The sequence below is a fragment of the Podarcis tiliguerta genome, assembly GCF_965153285.1.
Source record: "Podarcis tiliguerta genome assembly, chromosome: 12".
Lineage (NCBI taxonomy): Eukaryota > Metazoa > Chordata > Lepidosauria > Squamata > Lacertidae > Podarcis > Podarcis tiliguerta.
Genome location: NC_139545.1, coordinates 28,090,370 through 28,116,520, shown reverse-complemented (window position 1 = coordinate 28,116,520; position 26,151 = coordinate 28,090,370). Strand labels below are relative to the sequence as shown.

Here is a 26,151-nt window from a genome sequence, read left to right as displayed (position 1 = left end):
CCATAAATGCCAGGCTACTCCTCATCTCCACCAGTCTGTCCAGCTGGCAGGTGTGGTCACAAGGTAGGAGAGCACATCCACCTGCCAGAGGAAAGTGAAAGGAAAAGAGGTGGAAGCGAGTTTCACGTGTGACAGTTTGAATGAGGCCAGTGTGGAAGGCTGCCGCCGCTGCCTGTCACCATGTCTTTAAGGAAGGTTGAGTTAGAATGTCAGTTAGAGGCAGCCAAGCTGGATTCTGCTTCTCCTCCTTTGTGAATGAAGCATCCAGGGGAAGGTTGGTTGGCTGGCGAAGGGGGAGATGATGCACCCTGCGTCCAGCCTGAGAGAGAGGTCTTTGAGAAAGCCTGGGGAGCTACGGTGCATCAGTGCAGAGGCTGCTGAGGTAGGCAGATGGATGGTCCGACTGAGGGTAAAGCAGCTTCTTCCTGCATCTTGAGCCAGTGTGGTGTAGTGGTTAAGAGCTGTAGACTCGTAATCTGGTGAACCGGGTTCGCGTCCACGCTCCTCCACATGCAGCTGCTGGGTGACCTTGGGCTAGTCACGCTTCTCTGAAGTCTCTCAGCCCCACTCGCCTCACAGAGTGTTTGTTGTGGGGGAGGAAGGGAAAGGAGAATGTTAGCCTCTTTGAGACTCCTTCGGGTAGTAGAACTCCTATTAGAATAAACAAGTTCCATTATAAATACTGAAATACCAAAGAATAAGGATAACAATGTGTAACAGAAAAAGAAGTAGAAAGTTGATTTAATAGTGTGTGAAAAGAAAGTAATAGAAATAGAAAGAAATTGCAATTGAGTAGATTGGAAGTCTAACACAGGGTGGGGTGAGGGACAGTGGTGGGAAAAGGAAGTATGTGCAGGATTGTGTGTGGGTATGTATAAATATTTTTAAGGATTGTATGAAATGTATGTTTGTTTGTATATCGTAATATGTATGTATAAATGTATTAATTGAATTATTTCAATAAAACTTTTAAAATTAAAAAAAGAGAATCCTTATGGTAGTGACAAAGCGGGATAGCAAATCCATCCTCCTCCTCCTCCTCCTCTTCTTCTTCTTCTTCTTCTTCTTGAATTTCATGACATGGCAGGGGTGAGGAAGAGACCAGCCCTGCCTCCTGTGTTGTAGAGGCAGCATGGGGTGGGGTCTTCTGAAAAGGCTGCAATTGAGGCCTCTGAGGAGCATGCCACAGCCATCACTGCCCCTGTGGCAGCAGCAGGCAATGCCTTCCTTAGAGGCCAGATCTGATGTCCCTGTGGATCCTGCCGCCCAAGGCAGCCACCGCACCTTGCCTCATGGGTGGGCCAGCACTGCAGATTACATCTGTGTCTTAAACGTCTGTGTTGCTTGGTTTTGTTTTGTTTTGATCTGTCGATGCAAGATTGCCTGCCAGCTGCAGTTCAGCACATCAAGGAATCCTAAAGCTGGTTTAAACAGTATCATGCTTGCATCAGTCTGGTCTGATAAGAAACTTTGGCAGAAAACGTCCAGCCAATTAAGAATGATATCATATGAACTGGCCCTAAACTCATGTTCAGCCATGAGTTTATTAACTCCAGTAGAACAAGGCTCCCCACCCCCCATACTCTTATAGCTATGCTTTGAATATATGATTTGTAGGAGTGAATCTTTTTTTCCCTTCCAAATTCCCATGACTCTAGACTGACTAGTCACGAAAAACAAAGAATTAATAGCTGAGAGCTATACAGCAATCCTCATATCTATGTTTCTTCCTCTATCTTCCAGGAGCCAGTGTTGCCCCAAGGCATTCAGTGCTGTCTTCCCCACAAATATGTGGTAAGGCACGTACTGAAGCGAAATGAAGTAAGGAGGATAAAAACTGGAATGTAATAGCTGTAGGTATTTTTTCTTTCTTCTATTCAAGAATAGGCGAGAAAGAGATCCTGTGAATTCAATTTCTCTTTTTATATATAAGAATATATTTTGTTTAATTATGTGCATTGTTTCTGACACACCATTTGTTTCCAGGCTTTAGAAAAACAGTTGAAAATATGTGGCTATAAGAAAAATAATGAAGTTACCGATTTGTATCTTGGTGAAAAGTAAGTACCGTATATTCTTCTTCTTTTTTTGCTGATTTAAGGCACTGTTCTGTTAGGCTCAGCTGAAAAGAATCAATTTTTAGACTGATTAATCTTTAAGCAATAGAAAACAGAACTTCTTTTTGGCTCTGTGAAAATAAAATAGTTTGTTTCCAGGACCAGTAAGTTGCCATTTCATTCTTAAATCTTTATTTTGTGAGGCCAGTGTTCATCTTAAGAAAGGTAAAGGTAAAGGACCCCTGACCATCTTAAAAAGGTAAAGTCCAGTCACGAACGACTCTGGGGTTGCGGCACTCATCTCATTTTACTGGCCAAGGGAGCCGACATTTGTCCGCAGACAGTTTTTCCAGGTCATGTGGCCAGCATGACTAAGCCGCTTCTGGCGAAGCCAGAGCAGCACACGGAAACACCGTTTACCTTCCTGCCGGAGTTGGTACCTATTTATCTACTTGCATGTTGGCGTGCTTTTGAACTGCTAGGTGGGCAGGAGCTGGGACCAAGCAACTGGACCTCACCACTGACCTTCCAATTGGCAAGCCCAAGAGGTTCAGTGGTTTAGACCATAACGCCACCCGCGTCCTGTAGGGCTCATCTTAGAAAAGGCTAAATATCAGAATTCCCTTAGTGATGTACAAATTGTGCTAGCAGAATGGTTTGCACAAGAGAAGGCGCAGGAACCAGCATAATGCACAATCATTATTATCTTCCTTACCATAACACAGTAGGGGTTGCTCTAGCAGTCAGAGAAGGTTGAATGTAGGCCAGAGTTTGCACATCCAAACCAGCAAACTGATTTGTAGTTTCCCTCCAAATCATAATTGCTCACCATGATTTGCTTCTGCTTTGCAGTTTAGGTATATGCTAAGCAGGAAGCAGTTCATTGTATCTGCCCATACAAGGGGAAGAAAGGACCAAATAACCAGAGCATGGTTGTTTCCACACCTCCCAAACCATAGTTTGCAACATTACTTCTAAACTGGCTGACTTGTGTTGTGTTGATTGGAGCAGGGCTGCTATAAAAAGCTAATAAATATTTAAGTCTGTGCATTAAAATCCTCCAGTACTGTTAATGAAGCACAGGAAATTCTGCTTCTGAGAAAGCTGTCATCTTGAGGAAATTGATTAGTTTAGTTGTAAATTGGAAAAGAATGCTGGAGGCCCAAAGGGCATGCAAAGACTAGAAAGACCTGCATAAAGAGGCAGGTTAAAAAAATTATTGGAATTAAACTCTCCTTGGAAGAAATGTAATGCCTTTGGGTGCAATCCTCAGATGAGTTTCTCCAGATATGTTCTATTTATTTCAGTAGAATGTCTCCAGAGTAAGTGGTTTGAGGGCTGCAGTCTGTTCATCAAAAGGGTAGGCCTGGAGATATGGGGCAGGGTGGGGGAATGAAGCCAATTAAAAATAAGTTTAAAGTTTTGGAGAGAGAAATAGGAGATAACTTGCATGTGGATAGAAGTCAATAAGGAAAAGTGATTGTTGTGTGTGCATTGTGCAGAGCTCCAGCATTTTATAAATAAAAACATCATGGGATTGAGAATTTTGCCCAGGTATGTCAAGTTTTGCCAAGAGTCCTTTAAGCCATGGCTAAATTGCCAAGAATCTGTGCCATAACAGAATGCAGTATGCAGAGTATCTGTTCCAGGTTTTCTTTTTCTCTAGAGAGATCAAACCAATCACACTGGGCTTCCTTTGCCATTGTTAGACAGGCTCTTCAAGCCTGGCAGCAAACCAAATAGAAGACAAGTGTTCATTCACCACATCTAGCTCCCGTTAGGTGGGAAGCAATACATCTCCAGCTATTTCCTCACCCCAAATGGTTCATAGCTTTCCCCCTGTCTTGAATATACATTGATCATGACAAATGGAAAGAACATTGAGAAATGGCTGCAATATATGGATATATTTTTTCTTTTTAGATAACCACTTAGGGCCAAATGTGTCATGGAAGATCTGAGGTACATGGAAGATCTCACCTTCTTTTGTTTTCACCAGCAGCAGTCATGGGTGGAGGAAGCTGGGCTTTTATGAGTACAGGAAGCTCCCCGCTTCAAAAGAGGCCCCTCTAACTTACTGTGATGGTAATTGTGTTGCCAACATATAAGAGAAGGACCCTTGCTGCTTGTCTCACACCTGAAGAGTGCTAATGTTAATATATGAATGGACATTTCCCCCATGCACTCAGTTGCTTTGCAGTGTGATCACTCAAACCATTAAGTCTCTAATTAACTACGGTTTTTGTTTCATCCAAAACAAGCAAAACAACCCAGATTATCAGCTTCAGAAGAAGCCAGAATATTAAACCATGATATTATATCCTGGCTTGTTCCAAAGCTGCTAACCAAGCTGATACATGATCATCTGAAGTCAACCACTGATACTTGCGTTCCTCACCAAATATGAGGTAAAATTGTGGAGACTGAGAACTGTTGGTACTTAACAAAAGTCATTTATTTACTACTTTAGATGCTCAGCAACCACTGGGTGTGAATGAATTTCCATATACAGTGGTACCTCAAGTTACAAATGCCTCAGGTTTCAGACGCTTCAGGTTACAAACTCTGCTAACCTGGAAGAGTTACCTCGAGTTGAGAACTTTGCCCCAGAATGAGAACGGAAATCATGTGCTGGGAGTGCAGCAGCAGCAAGAGGCCCCATTAGCAAAAGCACGCCTCTAATTAAGAACAGTTTCAGGTTAAGAACAGACCTCCAGAATGGATTAAGTTCGTAACTAGAGGTACCACTGTATTACTTCATAAGCAGTACTGTATATGCTTTTCTAACAAAAGAGGATTGCTTACTGCCAACAGTATGTGAGCACATTGAATCAAAAAGCAGCTGTTACTGATGCAATTACATAACTGCTTCAGTGCTTATTTCTGATGTATAATAGCATATTAAAGTGCGTATTAACAACTGAAGTTATATAACTTTTGTTTCAGAGGATTAAAAGAAATCCCTGATTTATCACAGTTCCGGATATTAAGCCATTTGTGGCTAAATAATAATAAGGTAATAAATATAAAGTTTACATTATTTTTTACACTTTTGACTTTATTTTTGGCAATAAAAAGTAATGGGGGATTTTGTAGCATTAAAAAAAAAAAGCTTAGAATTTGTTGAATTTATAGACTGGGTCCAAAGCTAGAATGCAACCCCATTCATTTCAAGAAAAGAGATTTAAAAATATACCTAACTGCCACAATGGAATCAAATTTTGGCTGTGTGTTTAGTACTAGTACAGTGGTACCTTGGTTCTGAAACTTAATCTGTTCCGGAAATCCATTCCAAAACCAAAGCGTTCCAAAACCAAGGCATGCTTTCCCATAGAAAGTAATGCAAAGTGGATGAATCCGTTCCAGACTTGTAAAAACAACCCCTAAAACAGCAATTTAACGTGAATTTTACTGTCTAACGAGACCATTGATCCATAAAATGAAAGCAATAAACAATGTACTGCAGTCACACAATCAATCAGTCAGTAGCTGAACTGGGTTCCACGCAGTCATAAAAACAAAACAAAAAGAGCCGCAAAAACAAAAATGCAAAAGAAATAGCAAAAGCAGACAGACCTCAGCATAACACTCAAAACGGAGCACGTTCGGCTTCCGAAAAAAGTTAGTAAACTGGAACACTTGGTTCCGGGTTTTCAGTGTTTGAATTCCAAGTTGTTTGAGTACCAAGGCGTTTGAGAACCAAGGTACCACTGTACAAGTATCACCATATGGTTGGGAGAAAGGGCTCTAAGGGATGGGAAAACTCCCATGTGAAATTGCTGGTCAGTGCAAACAATCCTGAACTCTGGGGACAAATGATCTGACATTTGTCAGATACTTTCAGCAGCTTCCTCTGCTTCTGTATTGCTGAGGCAGGGACAATTTGCCCTTGGGTACTTTCCCAGAGCCATTTGCTCCCAACCCCTGGGGAGCCACAAACACCATCCTTTGCAGTTCAGAGCTATTTGGTGCCTCCGTTTGAGACTGAACATTGAGTGCATTTAGGCAGCCTCTATAGTGGGGCAGGTGCACTCCTTGGACTCTCAGGGCAGAATATATACAAGTTTAAAAGCAGAAACATGAATACATGTTATAACAATGAATCAAGAAGAATAAATAGGCAGACGGAAGGCTTTTTGAAAGTCACACAATAGCCACAGGTTATGTCACTGGCTGCTCACATATGACTGTAAATACATACATACATACATACATACATACAGTTCTAAGGCTAGGAAAAGATACGGTAAAATTCCATATAATTTGGGAGAACATACAGGTTTATCGCCTTGGGCTAAGAGTAATCACATGCCATATAATGTCAACCATGTTGAAAGGCTGCCGTTATTACAATGTTTTGCATCTTTCAGTATGCTAGCAAGCAGACAGCTTCTTTGTACAGCTCAGGCCTGTACAATGTAGGGCCACCTCTATGCTTGCTTGCTTGTGCACCCCTTGGGTTAATTCCAAATACCTGTTGCTTGTTTCCCATACCTGTGGAAAGTTGAAAGGCTGAGAGAGTGGAAGTCTTGTGAGCTGTTGCTGGTGGAGGAATAGACATAACGTACCAGGGAGTGTGGAAGGGGAGGGGAAAGATAACCTAAACATGAAATATAGGATGCAGAAAGACTTGTGAGTTGGAGAAAGAGCGTAAGAGAGGGATATTATATATTTATTTTAAGCAAAAGAGTGAGACTGTTGGATGGGAGAAAGGTAAGAAGACCACATTTATTGAATACAGAAAGTCTATGAGCGCTCTCACTCACACACGCAAACATTTTATTACATCTATCCACTTCCACGATGCAGTTCAAGGTGGTTTACAGGCCTCTGAGCATGGCTAAGTTCAGCAAGCTTGCTGCATCTTGTCTCTTCAGCCCATGTGCTGGGACCAGCTTATCACTTCCACCGTTTGTGAGAACTGAGCCATTGTTAAAGGTGCCTCAGACTTCTTTGGGAGGAATGGCACGATAGAAATTTAGTAAATAAAATGTGCATTCCACCTGATCCTTGTTTAACGCTCTAACACTCTGTATTTTCTGAGAGTCTGTATTCTACTATCACTGTGTTTACATAATTGTTTTGATTTCTACATTGTATAAATTATACATTCTATAAATATTAGGTTATGTATTGACATTTGTATTCTGTGATGTAAACTACCCTGAAGTCTTTTGATGAAGGTCAGAATATAAATTTAATTAATACTAATATTAATACTTCTAATATGTAGCAGATTAAGTATTAGCAGACTATATATCCTTTGCTGAAGCTCTCCTTTTCCAGCTATATGTGGTTTGTGCCACTTCAGGACAAAGGATGAAGAGGGTAAAATGGCTGAGGTTTCAGCACACTGGGTGGCATTCAGTGAAGTTTTACTAAGAGCAGACTTACTGAAATTAGTGGACCTAACTTAGATACGTTCACTAATTTCAACAGTATGGAAATCATATGACATGCAAAAACATGTTGCGTGTCGAGGTCCCCAATCCACCCCCCAAATAACTCACAACAGACACGTAATTTTTGTTTAAGATTTTTGGCATGATTTTGGCCACAACTTTATTCAAATACAAACCGTGAGTGGTTGTTTAGGCATTGGTTAAGACTATCTGTCCCCCCGCCTGGGGACAGAACTGACTTCCGGGCACCACCGAAAGACAGTGCGGGGGAAAGCAAGTCGGGGAGGAATTGGAGCTGAGACACAGCCCTCAACTCTCACCCGCCTGCTCCCCGAAGGCTTGCCGGCCCTAGTCCCATTCCAGGGATTGGACGAAAAGATGGCAAGCCCCAGGATTCCTTTAACGGAATTCCCTTTCCGCAGCAACCATGGAGGGGCAGGCACAGCCTATCCTGACCCCTCCTCCAACGGAATTCCCTTTCCGCAGCAACCATGGAGGGGCAGGCACAGCCTATCCTGACCCCTCCTCCACCAGATTTATAACCAATGCCTAACCACAACCTTACAAGTTGTGACGATTTGATACGTAGTAGGCAAAAACCACCCAGCCAGCCAATTTGCCAGGTGGAAAAATTCCTACCAGGCCCCTGCTCAAAGGCAGACGACCCCATGACAGGCAATAGCAAGGTCAACGCAACAACCCCTTACTCTAGGGCGGGTGGGCGGGTGATCCGTTGCACGCAGCAAAAGAGAAAGTACAAGGCTGCGTGCAGAGTATTTAAACCTTTTTACCCCTCCCACCAAAATTGCAACATAACTTTTACCCCAGCAACCCAGTGAACCAATCACTGCCCCAGGCCATCTTTAGAGACCTTGCCTGGTAACAGAGGGGTGGCTCAGTAGACCCCACCGCAACACGTGCTCTCCCTGAAGGAGAACACGCTTTGCGTGTCGAGGTCCCCAATCCACCCCCCAAATAACTCACAACAGACACGTAATTTTTGTTTAAGATTTTTGGCATGATTTTGGCCACAACTTTATTCAAATACAAACCGTGAGTGGTTGTTTAGGCATTGGTTAAGACTATCTGTCCCCCCGCCTGGGGACAGAACTGACTTCCGGGCACCACCGAAAGACAGTGCGGGGGAAAGCAAGTCGGGGAGGAATTGGAGCTGAGACACAGCCCTCAACTCTCACCCGCCTGCTCCCCGAAGGCTTGCCGGCCCTAGTCCCATTCCAGGGATTGGACGAAAAGATGGCAAGCCCCAGGATTCCTTTAACGGAATTCCCTTTCCGCAGCAACCATGGAGGGGCAGGCACAGCCTATCCTGACCCCTCCTCCAACGGAATTCCCTTTCCGCAGCAACCATGGAGGGGCAGGCACAGCCTATCCTGACCCCTCCTCCACCAGATTTATAACCAATGCCTAACCGCCAATCGAGCTCTTATGCTCGCCGCCAACCACTCACAATCCCAACCCAACCTTCAATCCTCCAATTACCGCATCCAACCAGACATCATTCCCCAGCTCGGAAAGATGTACCCCATCATTGCGGTAAAGGGCCAGAGCCTTGAAGGTAATATCCGGGTGGTAAATCACCAATCCACCCAATTCCGCTACCCTCTTGCTCACTGCGGAATTAATGCGCTTCCTGGCCCTTTCGGCAGCCTTGGGTTGAGAAATGCCCTGCCAATTGCTCCTTTGCAGTAATTGTGACCAAAATATTTTAACGGTAGGTATTAAGGTCACCAATTCCCCCAAGTCTCTTAGAATCACGGATTGCAAAGTAAAGCAATCAACCTTTGCCATATCATTCTCCCCCAACTGCACCAAAATTGCCAAAGGGGGGCCATGTGAAAGCACCCTCTGCTTAATTAGTGGGATGAATTCACTCCACCGCATTCCCCGTCTGGATATCCACGGCACCTGTACGTGCTGTGGGAAGCCGAGATCCCCTTCCAGACTGCCTCACTCTGATGCCAGCCCAGTACACGATGCTGTGCCCCACAATCCAGATACGGACTGGAGCGAGACCTGCACATGCTGCGGGAGGCCAAGACCCAGTCCCCTTCCAGCCTGCCTAGCTCTGATGCCAGCCCAGTAAACGATGCTGTGCCCCACAATCCAGATGCGGACTGGAGCTAGAAACATGGGCAGGAAGGCTGAGATGGCGCCCCCAGTCCAGACTCGTCAGGGTGCTTGCCAGCTCAGTGCATGATGCTGTGGCCGACAATCCAAATGCGAACAGCTGCTCCTAAGAAAAAAGGAATAACAGACAGGCATCAGCACAGGCATCATTGGCGATGCTTCCTGACATAACCTTTGTCAGCGTCAGACTTCCAATGACCCGTATTCACAATCCTGCCTACTAACAGGCCCCAGTGCGCAGCCTTTGCAGCAGCACCTATTTGGAAGGAATGAGGTGTGTTCAGCGGTAGGCAAGCCGCAGGCTGCAATAACAGGCGCACAATGTGAGCAATTAGATGCCTGTCGAACCAGAACCCATTTCTGTGCACTAGGATCGAGCCAGCCCCCAGGGGAACGAAAAGCCAAATATTTCCGGTATCCAATAACAGGGCAAGGGCCCACCTCACCTGTGACTGGAAGCCTGATGGTGGCAACCCTGCTCACTAGGTCTGACTTAGAGCTCCAGACACTTATGACAAGCTCCAAAGCAGATAAGGAAAAGTCCTGAGGCAATAAGCCTCCGAACTCTCAGACCCGTGCTGGCTCCAACACAATTTCCCCAACCCTCAGTACACCAAAATTACAATGGAATACTGAAATAAGTCTTGTCTTGATCTTGAACCAGCCGACAAGTCTTAACTTGTTGCGGATACTGCATAGGTCAAACATTGACCGGCTTCCTGCCTGCTGGCCTGTGAAGGTCGGAGCCTATTCCAACCTTCCGAGACCCTGCGCACGACACACTTTTAGAAGGGTCTCTGAAAAATTAAAGCTTTACTCTAGCAGACATTGCAGCGGACTGAATTCTGATAGTTTTAACACTGCATCCGATCTGCAGCAGATGGGTGAATTACTGCAGGTCCTGCTCAGAGGATGGGGGCAGGTTCCTCTGAATGGCCGAGGACTGCCAGCTAAATTTTAAGAAATCAATCCCGGCCTTCTCATAAGACCTGAAAGCAGATGGGGAAACGTAAGCTACTACTCCTCATAATTAATAATTGTTGCCAAGTGCCAAAGGAGCTCCAGAAAAATCCGGTCTAGCTGGGCGTCCAGAGCCCAGGATCTGAAGCTCTCCAACTGAAAAAACGGGATAGAGCGACAGCAAAAACATTAGATGATCCCGAAATAAAGCGAGCAGAAACGCAATATTAAACCTTAAGCATTGCGAAGACTCTGCCAGAGCATGAAGACCGTTTTGCCAGGACTCTCACACTGCCTGGTTATCAGACCAAGACAGATCCGACGGTCCCTAAACTCCTCAGTCCAGATGTGCACTGACACTACAATGGGGAAAACTCGAGAAAAGTTAGGTTACATGTGATTGCCTTGCCCTGCCAGGCTCAAGGCCACTGTACATGATGATGAAGGGACCCCGGGCCATGAGACCACCTGGCCAAGCAGGAATGGAAGGAGCAGCCTGGAGCAACCACCCTGCATGCAAAATTTAACTGACCTAGGAATGATAGGATCTGACAAAGCAACACTTGCTTCAGAGGAAGTATTACAAGAATAACATCCTTCAAGGCAAACAGATTTTCCACAGGCAAGCAGATGTTTGAGCAACGGTATCCAGCTAGCCCCAAATACGTTAAAAGGGGCAGTAGGACCCACTATCCTCCACTGCCAACAGAACACCCAGCTCCTCAGGGAATAAAGGGGCATCCAGTAAGCTAAGCAGAGGCTGGTGTCACAAGAATCAGCCAGTAAAATAATCCACATAACGATACCCCCAGTTAAACGAGTCTTGACTCGCAATGTTCAATCCAGAAAGGCGCTAAAGGACTCCAGTGCTGCACAGCCTATTGAGCAACCCACTGGCATCGCCTTATGAATATAAGGACCATCCAATTAAAGCCTAACTACTTAAAATCTTGAGGGTGAACCGGCAGCAGCCTAACAGCCAATTCAATATTGCATAATGCCAACAAGGCACCACCTCCAATTTGTTGGTAAGCTCAACTGCCTGATCCAAAGATGCATATTTCACGGAACAATTCCAGAGGGATAGCATCATTCACTGAGGTGCCTTTGGGATGTGATAAATATGGATCAGATGGAATCGTATGGGGCTCTCTTAGGGACGATCCCTAAGAAGTCCCAACAAAGCTGCCACCGGGCCAGCTTCCTGCATACCAGCTTCAGGTTCTATTGCTCAGGGAATTTCCATTTGAAATGTGGAGCTGTCCACATGTCCCCGTCCCTGTGATCCTAGCGAGCTAAGGGGATGATGGCAGCCCTGCGTCTAACATTCCCATCATAGTGAATTACCACTTATAGAATAGTGGGGTTGGAAGGGACTCCGAGGATCATCTAGTCCACTCTCCCACAATATCATCATCATCATCATCATAATCTATTTGTACCCCGCCCATCTGGCAGGGCTTCCCCAGCCACTCAGGGCAGCTTCCAACAAAATATTAAAATACAGTAATGCATCAAACATTAAAAGCTTCCCTGAACAGGGCCGCCGTTGATGTCTTCTAAAAGTCTGGTAGTAGACATCTGGTGGGAGGGTGTACCACAGGGCAGGTGCCACTGCCAAGAAGGCCCTCCACCTGGTACCCTGTAACTTGGCTTCTCACAGTAAGGGAACCACCAGAAAGGCCCTCGGCGCTGGACCTCAGTGTCCGGGTAAAGTGATGAGGGAGCATGCAGCTGTCCCATACAGGGACCAATCCTGCAACCTAGGCATTACCGGCACCATAGGCTGACCGGCTGAGCTATCCATGATGATCCCTAAAGACTTGGAACAGCCTCACCCTGACCCCTGGAGAGGTCCAAGGTGATGTCTGAATCATCATCAGCCCAGTGATGATTTACCTGCAAGGGGGTGTAAGCCTCATCCCTGCTCCGCTTTTTCCTGCCTCTGAAGACGCTTCCTTCCGAAAGAAGGCACCTGGGGCATCAACATGTCATCCTCTGCAGGAGAGGCAAGCTCTGGAGGCATCTGCAAAGGCCCTGTCATAGTCTGCAAAAAACCTAAACAATGTGAGGAACAGGTGAAACCAATGCTTTGTGCACCACATGGGGACGCTATTCAGGCCAGAAACGCTGCCAGAGGCCATCAAATTCTAGGGCCAAGCGGGCCAAGCCCTAGGATCACCTGCTAGGCCAGACATAAGTGTTTCCAATGAGATAACAAACTCGAGGCAGCCCACCGCCTGTCCAGGTACCCCTGCTTGCCCTTTAGAGGGAAGCACCTCCTCAAGAAACCCCAAGTTCTTTTTGGGAGCAGTATCACAAATGCGCCAAACTACCCAGCAACAAAATAGTCCAAAAGGAGCAGCTTGTTTTGTTATGTGATAACAATGGCTAAGTGGGGGATATGAACCCTGTCTCCCAGGTCCTAGTCCTGCGCTCTAGCCACTAAGCCACAATGGCTCGTCTCTAACTTGCAGAAAATAAACTTGTTCAGAAACAGCATAGTTAAAGAGCATACAAAGAGTGCTCATTGGAGGCACAGAGAGCCTCTGGCTCCACTCTGTCTGCCTAAGATATACATTAGCAACAAGTGAGCCTGCAAACAAACAGATACATTCTTATAGAGAGAATGAGTCACATGTCACAGGAACTTAACAATTTACTGTACTGCTAACTGTAGCAGGCTTAGGCCTGAATGATATGTGCAGGCCGTGCAGGCCGTGATGGCCTCCCAGCTTCTGCTCTCTGCCTTTTTTGTCTCATTGCAATATTAAAGGAACTCAAAATAGTGCTCCCGCCCAAGGCTAAATTAAAACTCAGCCAACAGCACTGCAATCACCCAAAATAAAGCCAATCTATGAGGATACTATAAACGAAAGTGATTCCAGGTAACCTGGAAATTTACTGTACTGCTAACTGTAGCAGGCTTAGGCTTCAATGATATGTGCAGGCCGTGCAGGCCTCCATGCTTCTGCTCTCTGCCTTTTTTGTCTCATTGCAATATTAAAGGAACTCAATATAGTGCTCCCGCCCAAGGCTAGATTAAAATTTTTGCCAACAGCACTGCACGCACCCAAAATAAAGCCAACCTATGGGGATGGTATAAATGAAAGTGATTCCAGGTAAGCTGGGAACCGCCTTGGCTAGCCCCACAATTAAACAGGCAAAAATGGGGAAAACCTTTTTGCAAAAGAAAACCCCTAATGGGGGCTCTCTCCCTATTGGGAAAGGCAAGCCAAGGAGGATTAAGCACAGGCAGTGCTCACAGGTACAGGGAGAATCTTCCCAAAGGGCAGGATAAGGGGTGGGGTGGGAAATCAAACAGGAAAAAAAGGGGGGGGAATTAAATTAATTAAGGGACTAGAGAAGATTAAAAAGAGGGGGAAATAAAGAAATGTAACCAGACAATGAGAAGATCGCTCCACTGTCCTCCAGACGGTCCAAGTGCTCCAGGTGATCCGTTGCACGCAGCAAAAGAGAAAGTACAAGGCTGCGTGCAGAGTATTTAAACCTTTTTACCCCTCCCACCAAAATTGCAACATAACTTTTACCCCAGCAACCCAGTGAACCAATCACTGCCCCAGGCCATCTTTAGAGACCTTGCCTGGTAACAGAGGGGTGGCTCAGTAGACCCCACCGCAACACGTGCTCTCCCTGAAGGAGAACACGCTTTATAGGTAGATGCTTAATATGGAAGAAAAGAACATTTCTATACTGTGCACTTTGGGGCCTGTTATGTTTTTAATCTGTTATATGGGAAATTTCACAGGCCTATTTAAACCCACAAAGATAGCATATAATATATGCTATATGGTATAGTTCTTCACCAATAAAATCACATGAACCTATTGTTCTAATTCTCATAATTCAGATTCAGAATCTAACTATGTTGAAGCATAACTGCTGCTTGACAGAACTGTACCTCAACAATAACGAAATCCGAGATATATCAGGTATGGTGTTAACATAATCTCTTTTGAACTGGGAGTGATTCCTGTGAGTGTATATGTGTTAAATTTGGTTGAAATAGACTGCAAGAAGTCCTGGAAATAAGACGAGTGGTGCTTCATGAAAATAGAAAAAAGAAAGAATAAGTCTCTAGTCCTAGAAAGAGGGCTTGGGGTCCCTTCCAACTCTATGATTTTATGAGTGTATGAACGTTATGAAGCAAAATGTGCAAGTACCCTTCTAAGCAATTTCTGTGAAATGACCCAGCCTGGCTGCTCTTGACTGTCAGTGTTTTTAGCCAATTAAGCAATCAATGAAATCAAAGCTGTGATTGATAAGCGAGTTATTTCCCCTTAAGTGCACTTTCCCTGCTTCTCTCTTATTTTCTAGATTTTGGAATTCAGAAAACCTAAATAATTCCCAGCCAGTTGCCAATCTCCCCTTCTTGGATAAGGTTCTTGGGTGAGTGGCTGTGGAACAGATCCAGGTGCTCTTGGAGGAAACTGATTTTCCAGATCAATTTCAGTCAGGCTTTAGCCCTGGTTTTGGCACAGAAACTGCTTTGGTCAGCCTGTATGATGACCTTTGTCAGGAGAGAGAGGAAATGTGTCCCTGTTTAATTCTCCTTGACCTCTCAGCAGCTTTTGATACCATTGACCATGGTGTCCTTCTGGAGCAGTTGTTTGAGTTGGAGGTGGGTGGCAACACTTTGCAAAGGTGCTTCCAGAGGGTGATGCTTGGCGAATGTTATTTGGCCCCGTGGAGCCTTCAGTGTGGGTTTTCTCAGGGCTCGATTTTATCCCTCATGCTGCTTAATCACTGAGTGTGGTCATCCAGAGTTTTGGAGTATGTTGTTGCCAATACGCTGATGACACACAGCTCTATTTCTCCTTTACATCTGCGGGTGAGGCAGTGGATGTGCTAAATGGTTGTCTTGCCTCAGTAAAGAATTAGATAGAATCATAGAATCATAGAGTTGGAAGAGACCACAAGGGCCATCGAGTCCAACCCCCTGCCAAGCAGGAAACACCATCAGAGCACTCCTGACATATGGTTGTCAAGCCTCTGCTTAAAGACCCCCAAAGAAGGCGACTCCACCACACTCCTTGGCAGCAAATTCCACTGTCGAACAGCTCTTACTGTCAGGAAGTTCTTCCTAATGTTTAGGTGGAATCTTCTTTCTTGTAGTTTGGATCCATTGCTCCGTGTCCGCTTCTCTGGAGCAGCAGAAAGCAACCTTTCTCCCTCCTCTATGTGACATCCTTTTATATATTTATATATTTGAACATGGCTATCATATCACCCCTTACTCTTCTCCAGGCTAAACATGCTAGATTCTTCTCCAGGCTAAACATGCTAGATGATAGTCAATAAACTGAAGCTCAGTTCAGATAAACTGAGGTACTATTAGTTGGTGGCTCCCTAGCTCTGATGGCTGGGAGGTTGATGGGGTTACACTGCCTCTGAAAGAGCAGGTACAGAGCCCGGGCATTTTTCTGGTGTGGAGTGCCTTCCATCAGATTCAATTGGTGATCAGGCTGCGACTTTATCTGGACAGCTGGACAGTGATAGCCGAATTTCTGTTGTCTATGCTCTAATAACCTCTAGGTTAGATTACTGCAGTGTTATATGTGGGGTTGTCTCTGAAGATGGTTCAGAAACTTCAGCTAGTGCAGAATCCAGTGACCAGGTTTCTCACTGGGACAAGATGGTTTGAAAACATAATGCCAATCCTAGCTTGACTGCACTGGCTGCCAATTAGCTTCCAGGCCCAATTCAAATTGTTGGTTTTGACCTATAAAGTCTTAAACAGCTCAGGACCGCAATGCCTCAAGGATTGTCTCTCCCCATATGAATTTACTCCGTATGTTCACCCTATCTTCATATGCTTCCTCCATGAGAGGTCCAGACGGGCGAAATGAGAACGGGCCTTTTCTGCAGTGGCTCCCTGTTTGTGGAGTGCTCTTCAGAGGGAGGTTTGCCTTAGATATCTTTAGGCTCCATTCAGAAACTTTCCTCTCTAACCAGGCTTTCAGCCTTTTAACTACCTGTGATCTTTTAGAAGTAGGTTGGATGTTTTTTAATGTTTAGTGTATTTTGGTTCGAATGTATCCATATTGGTTGTTGTTGTTTTTCTGTTCATTTGGTGTTTGGTTGTAAGTCGCTGGGTGAGATAAGGAGACGTAACAAACTGAAGAAACAAAATAAAAGCACAAGTGAGGCATTATTTTATTGTTAATTGTTGTTGCCATTTTAGGTGCTCTGAAACATATTCATGTGTTGCGAATCCTGATGCTTCACAACAATCACCTGAAAACCCTGGAGAAAACTGTGAAAGAGCTTCAAGGAATGCAGCATCTGCACACCTTAAGTAATCATTTTCCTTTCTCTCGCTCTTTCTTTTTCCTCCCCATGCAGCACAGAATTGACAGGACCCACTCATATATTTAGTAGAAAACAGATAGTTTTGAGGAGAAGGATTGAATAAGATATATTAGCCTTTTTTGGAAATGCTTTTTGCTGAGCAAATAAGATTCTCTAATTGAACATACCAGTATCAGTTTTAACTAGTGTCTGCATTTGTTTTATTTTACGTTACTGACAGAGCAAGGGGTAGATGAAAATGCTTGAGACTCTGAAATTTCATATTAAGATAAACAAGACGGCGCTGGCGCCACTAAGCGTTGCTGCATTCAAATCGCCTTCAGGGAAGTAGGATTATAAACTGTTAACCTGTTGAAAGTGAAAGTGTAAGCAATCTTTCTCAGGTTTTTTTCCCTCCCTAAAGGAATGTGCTCATAGATCATACCAGGGCTTTCAGAACTTTTAAGAAGCAGGAACTAATTTAATGCCTCAGTAAAGTAATTAATAGAGGTATTTAATATTGTTACAGGCCACCCTAATCTCTGCCGAGTGGTAGCAAGTGATTCCAGGGGTCTTGGCACTTAACCAGGCTTTGTGTTTCCTTGGGGGAAATGATGCTGTAGTATCTTAGAAATACAGTTTATTGACACATGTTTACGCCTGAGTTTTATGGAGGGAGAGCTCACAGCAATTACTGTATTTTTCGCCCCATAGGATGCACCGCCCTATAGGACGCACCTAGGTTTTTTTTGGGGGGGGGAATAAAGAAAAAAAAATCCCCCCCCCAGGCAGGGGCTGGCATGGGGGGAAACCGAGCTTCCCCCAACCCCAGCCCCCAGAACAGCCTGCTATCCGCAAGCCTAGGGAGCCGCGCCGGTCTCCCCAGGCTTGCGGAGAGCTGCGTGAAGCCAGGGCGTGCTCTTCAGAGCGCCCGAGGCTTCGGAATGCAGGCAGCTCTGCGCAACCTTTGGGAGCCCGGCACAGCTTCCTGCCGGGCTCCGGATGGTTGCGCAGAGCTTCTTGAAGCTTGGAGAGCGAGAGGGGTCAGTGCGCACCAACCCCTCTCGCTCTCCAGGCTTCAGCGAAAGCCTGTATTCGCCCCATAGGACGCACACACAGGAGGGGAAAAAGTGTGTCCTATAGGGCGAAAAATACGGTATATCCCAAGGGGGGTGCTGCCCTTCAGTCCCACATGTTCTGTCCATTTCCTTCTCCTTCTTCCCAGAAAACCCTGCTCCAAAAACCTATTCCAAAAACCTCTCCTCCTGTGATGACATCGCACCCCACGGTTACCCTGGCAACCTCCCCCTCTCATCTCTGCTTTTGTCTTCTGCTAACTAACACACATCTGGGGGGGGGGAGGACAGCATCTGCACGGTCAATTGTTCTTTAATGGCCCGGTTACATTTCTCCTTGTGTTCTTAATTGCAACAATGGCAACTTTGGGGGGGAGGGGGGCCTCAAATATTTTATTGGGGGTGTGTGGCAAAGGGACCTTGGCCTCTCAGTGTTGGCTCCTATGCCAAAGACCTTTCTATTCCAGCTTTCCATTCTCACACTGGCCAACGTGATGCCTTTGAGAGGCTCACTAGCAGGAGATGAGCACAACAGTGCCCCCTTCTCATTATCCTTGGCAAATGGCATCCAGAGGCCTGTGATACTTTTTAAAGCAGGGGTCAGCAAACTTTTTCAGCAGGGGGCTGGTCCACTGTCCCTCAGACCTTGTGGGGGGCCGGACTATATTTTGGAAGAAAAGAAATGAACGAATTCCTATGCCCCACAAATAACCCAGAGATGCATTTAAAATAAAAGGGCACATTTTACTCATGTAAAAACACGCTGATTCCCGGACCATCTGTGGGCCAGATTTAGAAGGCGATTGGGCAGGATCTGGCCCCTGGGCCTTAGTTTGCCTAGCCATGTTTTTTTTTTAAAAAAAATTGTTTTTATTAATTTTCCAATAAAAAACATCCAATTAAATATCCAATCATAATACTTCAATGTTTTAAAGGCATCCAAGTTGGTAGCCAATGCGCCTGTAAAAATCCATGGTTCAAGAATATGCTTCCTTTTGTACTTCCTCTTGTCTGGTATTATGAGAGGAGGGAAGTTGTATAATTTCTCCAAATTATGCACGCCTCTACCATGTCCCTTTCTTACTTGCTTTTTTCCTGAATGAAAAAGCCTCCAATGTTGTAAACTTTCTTCAAAGAGGACTTGCCCCATTGATCATTTTGACTGTCCCCCTTTTCCAGCTCTATAACCTCCTTTTTTGAGGTGCGGTGACCAGCATTTCGACTGCAGTTACTCCATAGATTTGTACAAAGGCCTTCTGCTGTTCTTGCATATGAAGGTTTCAGGCTCTGTACACTATTCAAAGTAATGAGATTATTTCTATAGAGATGATTAAATCTCTACTTCATAGCCATAAATGTAGTGTTCTTTCTACTACTGCCATCTAGTGGTTCTTTGCATGCAATCAATTACCATAATTTATTTTTGAGCGAGGAAAGAAGTCACAAAAATAGATGAATGAGATTTTTCAGGATATGGGCAGAAAAAAGATAGATGTTTTTTATCCAGATATTGTCATTATTAAAAGAAACCACTGATACATTGAAAGTGTCTTCTCAAAGCACATAGCACTAATATGCCTCACTACTGAGTTGCTTCTCTGTCAGAGTTTTAAAGCTTTCCCCCTCTGCCATGAGAAAAATGAAGTAGCATAATGAGCTGGTTCACAATTAATATTAAAACATGGTTTAGCGCTATGTGTGTGAGTAGAAACAAACTTCAGCAAAATCTTGTGCTTTCACTCTTCCTCCTTCCCTCTCGTCCTCCCCATGTGGCCAGGAGAAGGACTTTGCTAGCATTTACTTTGTGGGTGATTTGTCTGCGTAATTAAATAATCTTCAACCTGTTTTGAATGGGGTTGCACTTCTTCTAAGGGAGAAAGTTTGCAGTTTGAGGATACGCCGTGATCCTACACATGTTAGCCTCAGAGGCAGAGAGTGTGTTATTTCTGTTTCATTGGATATACCAATTACGACCCTATCTGGGTAGAGATAAGCTTGCAGCAGTTATCTAAGCTTTGATAATCTCCTGCTTAGATAACTGTACTGTGTTATATGCGATGCTGCCTTTGAAAATAGCCTGGAAAGTCCAGCTGGCCTAAAATAGAGCTGTGAGATTATTGATAAGTACAGGTGTATATATAAATATACACCTGTAAATATCTTTTAAAAAGGTGATAGAACGGATTGAAGAAACTATCAAGGCATCTCTTTATTAGCTGTGGTCGGCAAAATTCTTGCAAGCATCTTTGCAAACTGTCTCCTCACAACATCAGAGGCTGCCCTTTCTGAATCCGAAAATGGTTTTCGACCTTCTAGGGGGACAGTGGACATGATTTTCACTGCTCAACAGCTTCAAGAAAAATGCAGAGAGCAAAACCAACCCCTGTATATGGCCTTTATTGATCTAAGGCCTTCGACAATGTAAATCATAATGTCCCATGGACTGTCCTTTTGAAAATCGGCTGCCCAGATAAATTTGTGAACATCCTTCATCTCCTCCATGATAATATGACAGCAACAATCGCAGAAATGCTCTCAAAGTGCACCATTCAGTCTGGGATCAGGTGTTAAACAGGGTTATCTCCCCAACTCCATTTATTAGTTTCATCGCAATGATCCTACACTTTGTCAAAGGTAAACTTCCCACCAGAGTAGAAATCATATATTGAACAGATGGAAAGCTCTTTAATCTGAGTAGGCTGAAAGCAAAGACCATTGTGTGCTTAGAGAGAGACGGTGGCCATTTCATGTGCTTTGAAGTAAATCTATACTCTACCAGGGAAATGTCATGGCCTGCAGTATTCTGCTGGTATTACACACTTATCAGCATTTGTTTTATACTGAGAAAGCCATTGCTGTGCAATGCAGCAATAGAGAATCACATAAGATAGTTATGTAATGAGTTTAGGGTATGGAGGAGACTGCAAATGACGTAAAGGTAAAGGTAAAGGGACCCCTGACCATTAGGTCCAGTCGCGGCCTACTCTGGGGTTGCGGTGCTCATCTCACTTTATTGGCCGAGGGAGCCAGCGTACAGCTGGCCAGCATGGTCATGTGGCCAGCATGACTAAGCTGCTTCTGGCAAACCAGAGCAGCGCACGGAAATGCCGTTTACCTTCCCGCCAGAAGGCACTTTGATGTCCTTTCAAACTGCTAGGTTGGCAGGAGCAGGGACCGAGCAATGGGAGCTCACTCCGTCGCGGGGATTTGAACCACCGACCTTCTGATTGGCAAGCCCTAGGCTCTGTGGTTTAACCCACAGCGCCACCCGCGTCCCACGCAGATGACTTACCTGCATTGAATTCTGAAGCATTTCAGCCACAAGACCAATCATTTTGATAAAATCCTAGACACCTAATTCCTGCTAGTCACTTTTTCTAATGGAATGATAACCAGCAATCTGCATAAAATGATGTGATTTGCCCCTTTGGCCAGGATACTGGTTATTTGTGTAATCTGCTCTTTGTGCAACTGTGTAAATACAGAGGATTTGGGTTGGATCATCCAGAATCCTTTTTTTACATGTTGAAGACAAAGAATTCTGGAACCAACTAATGCTGGTTCCCATTGTACACTCACTGTAAAAAGAAAAGTTCTTATTTCCCCACCAAAGAACGGCTATCAACTATGATGTGATGGCGAATCACGTTGGGGTTTTTTATATATATAAATAGGAACTAAATTAAATGTGTTGTGCTGATCTAGACAGACAAAATGGAGCAGTGCCTTAGTCAAAGCTCAGCTGTCATGCACAAAAAGGAAGACTAAAATTAGAGCAGTTTGATTTTCTGAATGCTTTTGTGTTCACCAAAGTCTGATGAGGAATCTTGTGAGTGGCCAGACCAGTCACAACACCTCTCAGCCAGGAATGGAGAAGTGGGAATTCTTTTACAGTTATCATCTCTGCCTTCTAGATATGTTTGGGATTTGCTGGGGCTTATCTGGGAGGGCATGGTGCAATACGATGGAAAACTTGATCCGAGTATCAGAATCTTTCTGGTTAATCATAAAGAACAAACAAGAACTTCAAAGACTCATAACAAGTGGCCAAAAAAGGCATTTGTTACAGATCTTTTTTCATGTACCTCACAATGGGCCACGACGTTCAGGAAGGAGGTGCTTTGTGAATACAAACTGGTTGATTATGTCTGTATAGTATCTACTGAAATATGGAGGAGGTTGCCAAGTCTTTGCTCAGTCATTTTGACCATTGTTCTCTTTGTTTCAACTCCTGCAGACCTGTTTAATAACCCCATGTCTCATGATCGCAGATACCATCTGTACGTAATATACCACATTCCTTCAGTAACATTGTTTGACAGAAAAGGTAGAAACTGTTTCTCCCCCGCTTTCTTTTCTTAATAGACATGAAGGATAATCACTTAATGCTTTTATATCTGAACAAGAAGCAATATATTTGTGGCTGCCCTTACTCAGCAGCCATCAATTTTGTAAGATTACATACAATACTTGTTAGTATTGGGTGGATACATTGCAGGACATCGTTCATCTTTAATAGAATTATCTGGCCCTACTTTTAAGAAACCTTCATGGAAACGAATGTGCATCTATAACCTGGTTAAGTGAAATTGTAACAGCTTATTTATTTCGGTTTCCAGGGGTGTTGTCTTTGTCCATCTATTACCACGCAAGCAACAACATTTTATTGCTCCTTGAAGACACATAGATTTATCATGATTATTATTTGCTCTCCCATCAGATGTCAAGGAGATGTGTAACTATACAAACCTTAGAAGACATCTGAAGATAGCCCTGTATTGGGAAGATTTTTAATGTTTAATGTTTAATGTTTTATTTTGTTTTTATATATTTGGAAGCCACCCAGGGTGGCGGGGCAACCCAGTCAGATGAGTAGGGTACAATTATTATTATTATTGCATACATTTTTGTCCAATGCATCTGTTGCATGAAGGATTTATTATCCTCTGTTGATGGATGCAGTTGTGTGTGAACGTAAACAGTGAGGTCAGAAGGCAGCGAAATGCAAAAAGTACAGACCAACCATTACAGAAGTATTTAAATGTTTGTAAAGTAAGCATAGCGGCCATTCACAAAGCAGTGCTGAAAACACAAGTAGCTGGCATTGCAAAATTAATTTGCAAAGTTAGTTAATTAATTTTGTGGAACAAGCCCTGTGTGATGCTTACTAAAACTGGCCTACTCAAGGTGGACTATAGAGTCTATTATTTAACGCCTTCCACATACTAGCAGTAGGAAGTCCTCTCAATTCCCATAACCAAATCAATTGTAAGCGACAGAAGGAAGTTTCAAAAGCAGTTTGGAATATATCAGGGGAGACTGTAGCTCGGGGGGGGGGTGTCAAAAAGCTCCACAGGGAGCAGAGGTAACCCATGGGTGCACCTAAAAGAGCTCTCTTGACTGTGACCAGAAGCCTGCCTCTCTAGAAACATTACTACTATCTGTAAATCACACAAGTCGCAACATCCCTTAGTACTAGGCTGTCACCCACCTAAAGAATAAAGAAATATAGTATGTCAGCAGCTGGTTGAGCTCCAGATAATGCCATCTATTCCTATGTTACAGAAGTAACTTCAAAAGAAAGAGTATCAGCTGTTCATATATATGACCATGAACGGTCCCTCGTGCTTCATTCTATAGGATTTGGGAAGAAAATCGATGAACCGTTTTTGCCCAAGCAATCATTTTGCCTAACACCAACCAAAGTGATAAGATTGCCTCCAGGTATTTAACAGTGATTCAGAAAATAATAATTATAATAAGAATGCAGATGAACAACCATTGCCTCCTTACATTAAATGACTTTCATAGTTGTAGAATTGCCTTGCTTTTTAGCAGTCTACTTGGGATTCTTTGAGGGCTTGCTGTGATTTACACTCATTGTCATTCTAGGCATCTCAGTAAAAGCTGTTATCTTTTAGAAGAAAAAAAATCATTGTTAAATTACTCGGGGTATTTACTGTATAATTCAGCTATTCTTCCCTTTCCCAGATATCTAATATTGGTCTTTAAGATTTTAAAGCTTGAAAATAAGAAGGGCTTGGCATGTGCTGCATACATATAGCTGCTTTCCTTCTCATTTATAGGGCAGCTTTTTCAACTGGTGGGTCAGATACTCACCCCACCCCACCCCTTTGACAGTCAATGTTTGGCACATTAGGAGCAAATGAGCAAGCAGAATTGAACTCTACATATATCAGCTGGAGGGGAGGTTCAATCCTGCTTCCTGCAGGGATTAGGTGCATGAGCAACCTCTCCTGCACATCCCAAACCAAGCAGAACTGAACTCCCCAAGCCCCAGCTTGATGGACATGTGTTGTCAGGTGTCAAGAGAAACTTGGCCCACAAGTCATAGATGTCCAGTTTCATGGCTAGTCTTTTCAGTTGTATTCCAGTGACAGCAACTGAAGATTCCTTATCTGTGCACAAAAATCTTTAGAAACCTCTAGCTGCTGCTGCCTTTTTCTTAGTTATGTGTAGTTGAAGCAGGTGACAAATGGGAAGCAAACATGATTTTGTCCACAGGGAGAAATCAATCACAAGTTAACTGTATATAAGGCTAAGCAAGTAACTAGAAAGAACTATCTCACTCAGTGAACCATTTAGGCCAAAGTGCTAACTTACAAAACTTGCCATTTGAATCTAATAGAATTTAGAATTGACTGATGCTGTTCAGTATTCTGCATGTCAAGGGCTATGCAGACTTGAATAACTTTTTCCATTCTTTGTTTTAGGTTGCGAGTTTGGAAATCACCTGGTTAAGTAAGCAAGATCTGCCTTTCCTTTATTTCTAATCCATTAATATTTAGATACGAAGCTCCCAGTCTAACAACAACTTAAAAACAAAAGATTTATTTTGGCCTAATACATCATGCCTGCTTCATCAGATGCATGAAGTGTTCTTCCCGGCTGGCAGATACAGGTTAGCCAGCCACTCCATTCACATTGCCCCCATGTGTGTAGCAACTGGCTACTGTGCATGGAGAAGATGAACATAATCTGCTAATGAAAAAGAGAATTGTGGTCAGTACTAAAAACACCCCTTTCCCAACAGGCCTTGTAGAATAAGCACATCTCAAATGCTTTTTTTTATTTATTTTTTTAACATTCTCTGGTCAATATGCAACACTCTCCAAGAAAATGCTGTTTTATTTCTGTCTCTAGATCAGAAGCGTACAAATGGTTGCTTGAAGCCCGCTTTCTAATTTTATGCAAATTGCAACATCCCCTCTTGCTGATCAGCAGGGGAAAGGGGGTATTGCTGTAGTCTCATCTCCCTCCCCTCCCCACTTGTCATCGGCTAAGCAGAGGTTGGAAGAGTGGGGGGCTGTAGATACATGTTTACTCCTCATTCGCCATGGGGCTCCACACAAGATTCCTTCCATTCATGTGTGTGAGAAGAGGCAGATGTGGGTGGTTATCTTCCCCACCCCAGTAAGACCCCCACATCCATTCATTTTGAGAGTACACGCCCATGAGGAATGGATTCTCACACGTACCTCAGCCCCACCTGTAAGCCATTCCTCCAACCACAGAGGAGCAGTAGGGAAACAGCTGAGTTGTGTGGAAAGTGTGGGGCACAGAAGCAGAGTCTTGTTGCTCAGCTCGGAAGTGGGGGTGGGCTGCAGATAAATATTTGTAGCAAAACCACCCCCATTCTGTTTCCCCTGACTTTGCTTTACTTCTTGACTAAGTGGTACAAAATAAACCAAAAAAAAAAATTTACTATGCATTGGGTGCAGTATTAGTGTCAAATCCATTCACATTTAAACTTTAGTTTTCTCATTGCAAAAGAAAAAAAAATCTGGTCATTTACTTTCTTTCCCCCCCTGCTTTTTGTTTGGTTCTTTGGAAGGATTCCGTATGAAAACCCAGAACATGCTGTACTTGTGAGGGCCATGAGGCGATCTGTCATGGAGTTCGCCACTGTTGACTGGGAGAAGATGCCCACCTGCGAAGAGAAACGCCTTGGCAGCAATCCAGAAAAAAGGCCAGAGAGACTGACAATTAAGTTTCGATAAATGTGACTTTTCTTTGACAGTTGTCTCTTAAAAAACAAACAAACAAAACCACATTTCTTTTGCTGCTCTTGGTATTGTTGCGCTTTAAACATCAATTAAAATCATTTCAAGCAGGGGAAAAAATCCAGTTTCGTTACCATTTTAGCACTTAATGCATAGTATGAAGGGGTGATAT

The 26,151-nt window shown here is 43.9% G+C and overlaps 1 protein-coding gene and 1 long non-coding RNA gene across 5 annotated transcripts in view; one reads left to right on the top strand and one right to left on the bottom strand.

Moving 5' to 3' along the window:
* LOC310660661 overlaps window positions 1-26,151 on the bottom strand; it is a 197,679-nt gene that overhangs the window by 40,960 nt on the left and 130,568 nt on the right. The gene's annotated exons all lie outside the window — the stretch shown is intronic.
* LRRC72 (leucine rich repeat containing 72) lies at window positions 212-26,103 on the top strand. Of its 4 annotated transcripts, XM_083405514.1 has the most exons (10): window positions 237-382; window positions 1,987-2,060; window positions 3,981-4,000; window positions 4,984-5,073; window positions 14,439-14,520; window positions 16,773-16,886; window positions 22,193-22,282; window positions 23,521-23,679; window positions 24,690-24,717; window positions 25,811-26,103. In XM_083405514.1, exons 2-10 carry the CDS (start codon window positions 2,030-2,032, stop codon window positions 25,974-25,976), a joined length of 780 nt encoding a protein of 259 aa, XP_083261640.1. In that variant the 5' UTR covers window positions 237-382; window positions 1,987-2,029; the 3' UTR covers window positions 25,977-26,103. The 4 variants fall into 4 exon arrangements, with proteins under 4 accessions (XP_083261641.1, XP_083261639.1, XP_083261638.1 ...); XM_083405513.1 differs by lacking the exon at window positions 3,981-4,000 and having other exon boundaries at window positions 213-382; window positions 5,004-5,073; window positions 23,596-23,679; XM_083405512.1 differs by lacking the exon at window positions 3,981-4,000 and having other exon boundaries at window positions 215-382; window positions 5,004-5,073.